Raw genomic sequence first — 11,713 nt, forward strand, 5'->3', positions numbered from 1 at the left:
TTCCTCAGTTCCTCAAATATATGTGTGCGTATATATCAACTCTGTGTATTTCTACTTTGTATAATCTCCATTTTTATTACTTCACATTAATTGCATTTATTTTAAGGTCTTCACTAATGGCATTCATCAGTGCCTTGCACTTCCTTCCAACAACATATGACTACTTTGCCTACCGCTCATGTCACGATTTCACATTTGTAATGCTTTAATCTCATGAAAACAAAAAATAAATAAATAAACGGAAAATGCAATAATTTTCATTCACTTTCGTACCACCCCCTTCACACCGTAAGCTTTCCCTGCACCAAAACTCAAATCGTTCTAACGAAAAAAAAAATTGTGTTGCTTGTACGCTAATAAAATAATTTTGGCATTCCCTTCAATGCTGCTATTCTCCCACGCGTTCATCGTAAATCAACGACCACGCCCCTCTCTCCCCAAGCACTTTCGGCAGGCATCAGAATGCCTCTCTAAATTCGTATCGAAAAAGAAGTGACATTCAATGCAGCGGCCGCGGCCACGATTGCGGCTAGCGATTTGTGCCATGAACGAATTGGTGATCTGCTGGCCTGTCACCACGCTCGCGCCACCCATTCACCACAGTCTCATTTTGTGCGCCCATTGACGAGCAACGGGATTCGACGTACGCGTACGCGTCCAAACAATTACTACGAGTAATTTTGCGCTTCGTGCAATTTATAGCTTCTTCTTACGGGACATTTTCAGTTTTTTTTCGACATTTTTCCAATCAAAAGTAATAATTCGCGTTTCGCAATGTTTTTCGAAAAGATATAAAAAATTGTTGGTGTGAAAATCAAAAACAAAAAAGCGCTTTTTCTCCGCTTGCGGTTATGTGACTCATTTAATTGAATTTGCCATTGCGAGTTTTCTCACCCGAACCGCGCAGTGTGTCGTTCCAGTAGTCGTGAACGCCGATCATTTGCGACATTTGCGTCGCTCTACATAAATGGCATAGAACTTTTCATCGTCAAGAGTGTCGCACAAATTTCTCACAGTGTACGTCTTGCTGTGCATTTGCAAAGAGTTGTACAAATAAAAAATGCCATTTTCCTGCAAAATATATGCAACGAATTTTACACGTGTTGTGGCCTGCTTGGCATTGCAAAAACTTCACCTTCAATTAACCTCGCGAGTTTTTGGATGATTTTTGGCGCTTCGCCGCCTTTCGACGTTTGCTACTTTTTTCGATTACTGTTTGGATTTCTGTTTTTGTTTTACAATTCGATATTGAAAATTCCACTTTCATTCTATTCTTCTTCTTCTTCACTACACATAATACGCGAGTATTCACCACACATGCTCTCGTTACGGTGGTGAATATCGTGTATGTCTGAATAAATTTGGTATAATGCAAATTTCGGAAAATTTGCTGAGAGTAATTTTCATGCTGTCAACAATCGTCGCAGTGACTGGTAGGTATTTGTTGGTATATGAGGATAAGTATATAGGCATGTGTGCGTGTGTATGTATGTGTGTATGAGCTTATTTATGCCTTTATGCATTGAAGCATTCTCTTTGTTGTCGAAGGAAGCGTGCCGTGAACGACAATGAAAAAAATGTAATTTGCAACGATGTTATTCATAGTCATGGAATTTTTAGTTAGAAAAATCTCGTTAAACTCACTCATTAGAAAATCTCGGTAATATATCGGAAATATACTTACGCATTCTTATTAAAATATTACTGTTTGTGTAATTCCTCATTACGCTGATTTTTAAGTTGGTGAAAATGGGTGCAATTTTTCCTAATAATGAAAAATAATTTTTTTTTATTTTTTTTTTTCAAAACTTACTCCGAATTTGCATAGTACTCGTATTCGCTGAAGCATATCGAAAAAGTAGTTATGAACCCCCAGATTCTATAAGAAAATTCCATAACGAAAATCAAAGAAGAAAATATTCAAGATTCAGGAGGAGTGGCCACGAATTTTGCGGCGTAAGGTAATGAATGAAAAGTAGGTTTTATAAATGGTGGTTAAATTTCAAGGGCCGATGTTGAATGTGAACCACACCTAAACGTCAACGACACCATTGGACTTCTTTCTTTGGGGTTATTTGAAAGAAAAGGTGTACGTCGATAAGCCAGCAACAATTCAAGAGCTAAAGGATGAGATAATTCGGCACATTAACGGCATAGAACCTCAATTATGCCTCAGCGTCGTCGAAAATTGGTACCATCGGATGGAGGTGTACCGCCGAGGCCGCGGCGGCCATTTGGCCGATATTTTGTTCTATACGTAATTGAGCCATACCAGTATTATCATAATAAAGAAAAATGACAATAATTTCCTAAAAAAATTGTATTTTATTCAAAATCAACACCGGCCCTTGAAACCTAACCACCCTTTATTTCTTATTTCTCAATTGAAGAATGTTTGAAATATTGAAATATTTGTCAAGCTACGGCCAAATGAGCTTAAAAAAGAGATCCCTTCGAAATAGAGCGTAAGCACTGAAATACAAAAAACATTATTTCTTACCCAAAACCAAAACGTCACAATAATTTGTTGTTGTTTCTTGTTATTTTGTTTTTTTATTTGTTGTTTTCTGCTTACACAAAACAGTTGACAACTCAATTAGACAATTTTCTCACTAGGTTTTGTTTTTTGTGCGTCTGTGGGCTGGTGAGAAACAATTTCCTACTCTCTCAAAGTAGCTTCCAGCAGCCCGAGAATCGATAAAAGAAACACAAAATAGATAATTCTGGACACCCTCTTGCAAGCAAAGAAATATATGGGCTCTTTAGATTTCTCATCAAAAGAATTCATCATCTGTCATCAATCATCTGTCATCCCAAGAACTTCGTGCCCAAAACTGCTTTCTTAAATTTGAAAATGGTAATGTCACTAAAGAAAATGGTTAAAGTCACTGGTAGGCAGGTCTTACTATCGTATGGGTGGGCAATTTCTGTGTCTTATATGTAGCTCATAAGGCTTCAACAGCACTTCCGATCGCTAACTTGAAACGTCTCTGCTCTACAATTGCCGCATTTGCCTTACCCAGCCAATTCGCGTGCCGGCCGTTCTTTGTAGTGCCTTTAGGCAAGTAATCAAATAATAAAATTCACTCGCTCTTCTAGAAAACGGCAGACAACATCTTCCACACGGAATTTTCTACTTTGAATTTTATTGACGATCTTCCTTTGCTTCTTATCCCCAGCATCAACTCTTAGTTGGACTTCAGATCCAGGTACTGACGACGCCAGATACCGACGAAATCCAGTTTTCATCAATGGTTACACGGCAATTGCAAACTTCACTGTCATTATTGATATTAACCAAGCCCTCTTTTATCATTTAGGATGAAATTCTTAAGAACCAATGAAATTTCCTGAAAGGTTTTAATGTTTCGGTGCATTTGCTTACTTAATGAGGAGTTTAATAATCATATAAAAAAATCAGTGTTAATAACGCTAAAAATTAGTTACTTCATCGTCTAAAATCACGAAAAAGTCACATGGGGCCATGCCTAGCAAATTGAAAGCCTTCAGAATGATAATAAAGTTGTTTTTACACAAATAGTCCCATTCTAGGACGATATATGTATAAGAGCTGACGCTATACCGAGGCGAAGAACCCATATGTTGCTTCTTAAAAATATCGGCCCCAAGTGGTAATCACTCCTTCAGATTCTCTTTATCTACAACATAGCCTGGCGGTAAACCAAAATGATATCTGCGATTCTTAAGAGAAACCTAACGAAGTCGATCCATTTTTGAAACGGATGGTAGCAGGCGAAGAAAATTGAGTCATATACGAGAACAAAAATCAGGGTGAGCCAGCTTAAATGAACGCCAAACTGAGCTTAATGACAAAGAAGACTTTGGAGTGAATTGGAGGTAACCATCCATTATGAGCTGCCCGTCGCATCAAACATTCAATTCGGAGCTCGACTGAAATATACCAGAAATGGTCAGATATGGCATATAGAAAGAGTCCCACACACCTTTAAAGACATCCATACAGCTCATTAGAGTCTTGTGGAAATGAACTGATCAAGTTTTTACCGATAACGACGAGGGCTTCTTCAATCGCGGAATTATGAAATGTCTTTAGTAGTCACACAAGTTATGGAAAGGAACAGTGCATAAGGCATCCAGCACGAATAATCCGTACTGTGCAAATTGAATGTTCGAAATAAAGCGGAAGGAATGCTCATAACTCAATTTGTGTATTATTTTCCAAATTAATATCCTATGGTCAAGAACCCAAGTAAAGCGAATAGCGTTGCTCCGATACCGCCATGTACTCAATACCTGTACTCGTTAAAATCCATACCAGAAAATATCGGAGAGAAATACTCGATACCTACTCGCATTGGTTCCATTTCACATAAAATTTCATACGCAAGAGGTTTCCTCCGTGTTATTTTATAAAGGTTTAGAAATGTGTCTTTAAAATCTTTGCTTTCTTCTGAGAGGCTACTCTTTAAATATTTGGTGCCGCTATATGTACAGTCTGTGTCAAAATGAAGGAACCGCGATTATTCATGAAGTATAAAAGATATATATTTAAATTTTTTTACATGAAAGAATATACAAAACTACGAGTCGCAATTACTCGATAAACCGTGTAGTCTTCATCGTTGTCGAGTATAGCCTGGCATCTTCTTCATGCTTTGAACCAGCTTTTCGGCGTAGCTCGTCGACAAACTGGACTAGATTTCGCTAACTTGACGGAAGAGTTGCTTTAAATCATGGACTGGCCTTCCGGCAAGATGTGTTTTCATAGTTTCCATACATTTTCAATGGGGCCTGGGGACTGGGAAGGCCAGTCCAATACTGTGACGCCGTTTTCTTGTTTTGTTGTTTCTCAATGTGTTTTTCTGAGAGTAGTGGTTTTGACGATGTGGGACGGTAGGATATGTTCGCCTCCTTCAGTCGTCGTTCGATGGCGCTGATACTCACATTTATTCGCTTTTTAGCAAGAACTGTTCGTGCTTGGCGTTGTCACAAAGAAGGGTCCCGCTTAAAAAGTTGGAAGATCACTTTATTCTGCTTCGTCGTCACTCGCTTCAAGCCGCACTCGGAAAAGTCCTCAACATTTTTGTACACTTTATACCGCTGATTCCAAATCACGACAAACTTTTTGATTTTTTTAATTACTTTCGCCTCGAAACGCTTCGTGTACTTCTCACTCATTTTTGTTTGGTTGCGTTTACCGGAAAGTTTCGAACGACACTAACCTGAGTTAGCACTGCCCTCGTAGCCCTAGAGTGGAACAGTTACGCAGCAAAAAACAGATCGAAATATCTTGCAAAAACACCGGTTCACAGACTGTATATCTCGAAAATTCGGCAAGACGTTTTTTCGTCTTTTTTTTTGCCAAGGGATCTCAAATATCATAAGACACCCCACGGAAATTCCCTTTTTCAACTTACTACTGCTTGGAGCATTGAAAGCTTCAGTCTTTACTTTACTTTACTTAACCGTGCGCTCGATACCCACTTGATTACTTTCACAAAGGACTCGAGTACAAAAAGTACTCAGTAATAATACTAAGGAGTTGCATAAGAGCTCCCACCATCTCTGAAGTCTGGTTCTGGAGGAACTTGCAATAATCTCGCAACCAAAAGAGTTTTAGATGCAGGTCACGCTTTGAGCCTAATATTAAGAAGGTTGGCGCTCTGGTTATTTTTCATTTGCGACTTACTAAAGTAATTGTTAACTATTTCTCTTACAACAGAGTGTTTCTAGGCAGAACTTGCTGAAAAGTGGGGATTTTTTAAAATACCCTTTAACGCCGGGTGGAGCATAGCATCAAATTAGCGCTTTTGAAGTCGTTACGGTTGTTAACAAGTTGTTTAAAATTATTCCAGTTAGTATTGGAATTCCTTAGGTCGGCTACAATCATGAGTCGCCAGCAGATGCTTGGTGTACCACAGCTTCTTGTGTCTCGCTGACTCCACGAAAGGACAGCCCTGAAGACTTCGCCTGCATCTTTGCGCAGTGTATGGCCTATTCAACCAAACCGTCTGCGTTTGATAGTTAACTCGATGTGGAGTTCATTGGACGATTCTAATAGGTCCGTAAGATAAGACATAAGTTCGCAGTTTCCAGAGCAGTACAGCGCCCAGGACTCACAACTATAGGGTTTTCCAATAACAAGTGTTATCTATCGCTATCGAAATATGATTAACGATATTTATGGCCGCAATTGGATGGTATTGGTCTGGACAACGTTTATTTTCAACAAGACGGTGCTACGTGCCACACAAGCAACGAAACCATTGATTTTTTACGGGAAGAGTTTCCGGACCGTGTTATCTCTCGAAGCGGTGATCACAATTGGCCATCGAGATCTTGTGATTTAACACCTTGTGACCTTTTCCTTTGGATCCACGTGAAAGAGTCCACGTAGTCCTTACGCCAACAGCCGAGGGTCGATTCAAAGCCTCAAGGATGGAATTCGTGAGGTTATCGGGGACATAGGGCAGCCACTTTGCAATTCGGTTATGGAAAATTTCATGAAAAGGATATTGTTCTGTAAGCGTGGTCGTGGTGCTCATTTGCCTGATGTTATTTTCCACTATTTACGGCACACCCTCCTCTTTATAATGAAATAAACATCCGATCATTTATATTAAAAAATAGCTTTTTTTCTTTGAATATCAAAATAACACCTCTTATTGGAAAACCCTTTATATAACAGCCCGAATTTTACATTAAAACTGAAGATCCGAAGCACGGTCTTGGCTGATAAGGATTTTGAAGCCCATATGTTGTTAAATTGTGAAAAGGCCCCGCAGATTTTATTTATTCGATGTCTTGGGACGTTCTGCATGTTGGTGTTAGTTTACTCCCGAGATAACAAAAATCTTTCTTTTGGTTGATTCACCTCCTGTCTCGGATGAAATATGGGACATCATTCTCTAAGCACTTCGAACACAGAGCGTTTCGAAATAAAAAAACGGAAATGAGTCCTTGTTTTGCAGTGTTTTCTCGTTAACCTCGAGGTACATAGGATACCTTTTTTGAAGGTTTTTGCTGTGTCCTCTTGCAAGTGAGCTTTTTACGAGTACCTTAAAGTCAATCCGTGCACCGTTCACACTTTTTGGTGCTAACTATTTTTCGCTTCTTAACATGAAAAGTTTTCGATGATTTCTCTTAAGCGATTTTCTGACATTTTTCGATAGGAATGTATGTATCTATTTTTTATTTTATTATTTAGGAGGGAAAAGATACGATGCAAAAGAAATGTGTAGCTCATAAAGAATTATTTTAACATCCTTTTGGGCATTGAGGACATTAGCATCAGTAGTATTTGTTTTCTCAGCTTAGAAAAAGCATTTTTAATACGATGGGGTATAGAACTGATGGTAACAATTTAATGATATATTTACAAATTTGAATATTTTTGAGCGAGCATACACCTGCGGTCACATAAATAAGCCGCTTCACTTTTTTACAATATTTGTAATATTTTCAACTTTTTAATCAGAATTTTTAGAAATTTTTTGGGTTTATAGCCTATTAAATTTTTTATCATAATGTATAAGTTTGGAGTTACCCAAATTCGCGTTGATTTTTGATTTTTTTTATACGATGTTGAATACTTTCATCCATATGAAGGACTTCCGAGCACGTAGGAAGGTGGAACGGAATCCAAAATACGATAGGGAGAGAGACTCTATCAAAAAATAAGCTAGAGAGAGAGACCCTAACAAAAAAAGTCAGTGTAGATGGCATCTACTTGATAGTCTGCCTTAAAGCTATCGATACAGTCTTCGGAAAAAAATGCAAGCTATGAAACCCTACAGTTCCCCTCCTAATAAAGCCATGTTGATTCGGGCTTATGAGATTAGCAAGAGCAAAAAGAGCTTTGTTTTACCAAAAGGCTCATATAATTTCGAAATTGTTGTCTATTTCACAATAGGTCTATAATTTGTGACGTCATCCTTATTCCCAGTTCAAAGATTGGAGTTATGTGAACTATTTTCCAATCCTATAGAAATAATCCAGCAGAGAGCGACTTATTAAAAATTAACATTAATGGTTTTGTAAATGAGAAGCAGCTTTTGAGGAGAACAGGTGAAAGACCGTCAGCATCGATTATGGGTGATGGTTTCAGAGTTGCAATCGTGCGTTGAACGTAATTTTCTTTCACGGATAATGCGTCAAAAAAAAGGAAGAATCTGAAAGACCTGAACAGCGAAGAACAAAATCCAAATCGCTTACGAAATTTGCACTCAAAATTCCAAAAAAAGATTTGCCATTTTCTCTGCGGAGCTGGCATATTTGTTTCTGTAAAACATGGAGGATGGTAAATTGGAGGATCCATAAGCTTTTTGAGTTATTTTTAATATTGCGTTCAACATTTTTTTTAAGAAACTTATAGCTTACACTAGAATAGAATGCGCTATAAAACTGAATACATAGAAGTTTTCAGGAAAGTTGAAAACTTGTATGATAGCTTTTTGAAATTTTTTCCATTTTTTTTTTAATTTTTGGTAAATTTTTTACAAAGTTTGAAGCTTTGATTTATAGAGTTTTAGTTACACAATGAACCAAATCTCTTTAACAAATTAACGAAATAAATTTCGCATGAAAAGTGTGACGAACACCTAAAAAAAATTTAAGTGACTTAATTATGTGGCCACAAGTGTTGTTAAAACCATTAGCAATTGTAGTTAAAAAATCCCTTTCAATCAACTCAATTTCTACATCGCCATTTCTCCTCCCACAGATTGTTGTTCGAGCCGATTATTACTGCTCAAGGAACACACACTGCAAATCGTACAACAGCATCGCCAGCACAGTAACATCAACAGCGATGGGTACGATTATGACAACGACGACTACGATCAGCTGCAAAAGCAGCACCAGCAACAGTTGGAACAACAGCAGCAACAACAACAAAAGATACCACAATATGTGGATATAGCTAACAGTGAGCTCGAATTCAATAAAAACTATACAGATGAGCACACGCGCTCCAGGGATGATAACGAAGAGAAAAGTACCGATAGGCAAATTTTGGGTGGGGCAATGGAGTTGGGGAATTTCGGCAGCGATTCGTTTGAAAGTTTGCTCGGTATTTTCGATGCAGCAGCCTTCGAGACGACAACCACAGCAACAACAACAACAACAAAAACGACAACGACAGCGACAACAAGAAAAACCAAGATGACGCCGACGACAACAACCACACAAACAAGAGATACTACCACACTTGCAACTACAACAGAAACTACGAGCACTCAGCGCAGCAGTACTTCGAAAAGTCTTGAGAGTAGCAGTCAAAGTGGGAGCACTTTTGTAGTTGCTGCGCTAAGCAGCGAGTCCAGCTCGACAAGAACAAACACAGCCACACCTGCTGCAACAACACGACTCGGTGGTATGGAGAGCGTAATGAATGATTTGAAAACTGTGCGCGATCTGTTGAAACTACCCTGTAGCGGTCAATTTAATGTCGAATTCTGTTTGAATCGCGGTCGTTGCTTTCGCTATCCCATCGGCAACGAGACGATACATTCGTGCATTTGCGCCGACGGCTACGTTGGTGAGCGTTGCGAATCGAAGAGCATGAATGGTGAGTTGTCGCTTTTGTTTTTGTATATTTCTTCAACCTGAACTTCAATAACAATAACAATTCACGTGCTTTGACTTGCAGGCTCCTACATACCCTCCATTGCTGGCGCCAATAAGAAGCAAAAAATTCGAATGGCGCGCATTGTCTTCTCCTTTCCGATGCTGGTCTCGCTCTCTGTCATATACATTATGATTGGCGCGGCTATCGTATTTAAGCGTCCCTCCCAACTAACGCCCGCGCCAATGCCACCGTCGAGGGCACTTTCAACCAAAGAACAATTCGAGCTGTTCGAGGCCGATGATGATGCTGGCGAGTTTATTATGTTGAACTCCTATCCAATTGCTGCGCGCGCAGCTTCTTACTCTGCTTATACGGACTAGTGCAATTTAATTGTGCAGATAAATGCAAAATTCAAATATTACAAATGCTACAAAAAAGTACTTAATTTAATTGTAAATATTATTATTACCACTTTTTCATGGAACACTGCGCGAGCGTGGCTAGAATGGCTCATATTCTGCCTAGCGCTGTTTTTTGTCGCTGCGCGCATTTTGTCGCAGCGCTTGTGTACTTCGATATATTTACATGCACATGTACTCAGATATTTTTTGTAAAAATGTAGGTGTATTATTCAAAAAAAAAAATATTAGCTTAATTTCTATAGAAATTTAATTTATAATCGCTTCAACTTTCCATTCGTGCGAAAGTTACTTTTCTTTTTTTCTTATTTATTTATTTTTATTGTGAGCTGTAAAGCTGGCCTCACATTTCCGCTGGTGCTTTTGATTAGCTTTAATTTATTGTATGTAGTTGAAGGGAGAGCGCGCAATCCCTATTATTTATTTTGCCAAATTTGGTTTAAAAAATGTATTGTTTTGTTTTCTATGCATATTTTTCGCATATTTTCCCCCTCGCTGAAGCTTCAGTTTGTAATTATAGATTTTTTGTTAAATACTCAAAATATTTATATTTGTATTTGTATACTAATTACTGCTTTTTCAACTTTTTGCTGCACTATGCAGTTTATATAAATTAAAAAACACGAAATGCCGGCTCATTTGCATTCACAATTTGTTGTACAATTGTACTTGTTTTACAAAAACAAAAAAAAAATGTATAAAAAAATTCATAACAAAAAATTATTTTGAATTATTTAAAAGTGGAGTTTTAAGTTGAGTTTTATGAAAATTTTTATGGAAGAAAATTCCATATAAAAGACTTCCGAGCACGGATGCATGGAAGAAAATTGTCAACATTGTATAAAAAAAAAATTCCAAAAATCAACGAAATTCTGCAGCGACTTTAAACCTACACTTTGTCAGACTAGAATAGAGCGCGGCATAAAACTGCGTACCCACAAATTTTCGTGAGATTCTGATTAAAAAGTTGAAAATTTGCATGAAGTGCCTAGTTTTTTTTGTGCCTTAGGCGGAAAACGCCTAATGCATCATCGAAGCTGCCGTCGTAGCAATGGTAAAGGGTTTTCCAATAAGAGGTCTTATTTTGATAAAAGATCAATGGTTTCGTTGCTTGCTCATCTGGATCATCTGACAAAGACTCACTCATTTCGGAGAATATATATATCTTAGCTGTCTTAATTCTGCACTATTATCTTTAATGACGGGCACTGTCTACCAGAGGATCTGCAATTTACCACATCTGCAGTGTTGATCAAACAAATTAACTCAACCTAACCTTAATCAAAACCGAACTCAAAATCTGTTAGTCATAATGCGTCAAATTTTCAAGGGCGCCAAAAAAATGGCCTGAGAGAAATTATAATTTATCCAAAGAGGAAGCGCATCAAGATTGAACGCTTTAAACCAAAAATTTCACCAAATTAATAGCGTCAAAGTTGGCGTGTTTGATGAGTGTCAGGTCTAGCAAAAGTTGGTGACGGTAAATCAACGAAAATAAAGTTTTTTAAATCCCAGATTATTCTAGGTAAGTTTTGGCAATTTTTAGATTGTCCAAAGCACAAATCTGGCTCTGCAAAAAAAATATAAATTTTTTGGTGATATCTTATTGCAAGTATGGCAGTTGTCGAGGTATTCTTATAAAGGGTTTTCCAATAAGAGGTGTTATTCAATATTAAGATCAATGCTTTCGTTGCGTGTGTGGCACGCAGCGCCGTCTTTTTGAAAATAAACGTTGTCCGTTGAG

General features: G+C 38.0%; 1 protein-coding gene across 1 annotated transcript; it reads left to right on the forward strand.

Moving 5' to 3' along the window:
* Window positions 1–594: 594 nt before the first annotated feature.
* LOC129248265 (protein gurken) lies at window positions 595–10,622 on the forward strand. The gene is made up of 3 exons (XM_054887750.1): window positions 595–1,433; window positions 8,705–9,550; window positions 9,632–10,622. Exons 1-3 carry the CDS (start codon window positions 1,370–1,372, stop codon window positions 9,928–9,930), a joined length of 1,209 nt encoding a protein of 402 aa, XP_054743725.1. The 5' UTR covers window positions 595–1,369; the 3' UTR covers window positions 9,931–10,622.
* The last annotated feature ends 1,091 nt before the right edge of the window (window positions 10,623–11,713 follow it).

The sequence above is a fragment of the Anastrepha obliqua genome, chromosome 5 (genome assembly GCF_027943255.1).
Source record: "Anastrepha obliqua isolate idAnaObli1 chromosome 5, idAnaObli1_1.0, whole genome shotgun sequence".
Classification (NCBI taxonomy): domain Eukaryota; kingdom Metazoa; phylum Arthropoda; class Insecta; order Diptera; family Tephritidae; genus Anastrepha; species Anastrepha obliqua.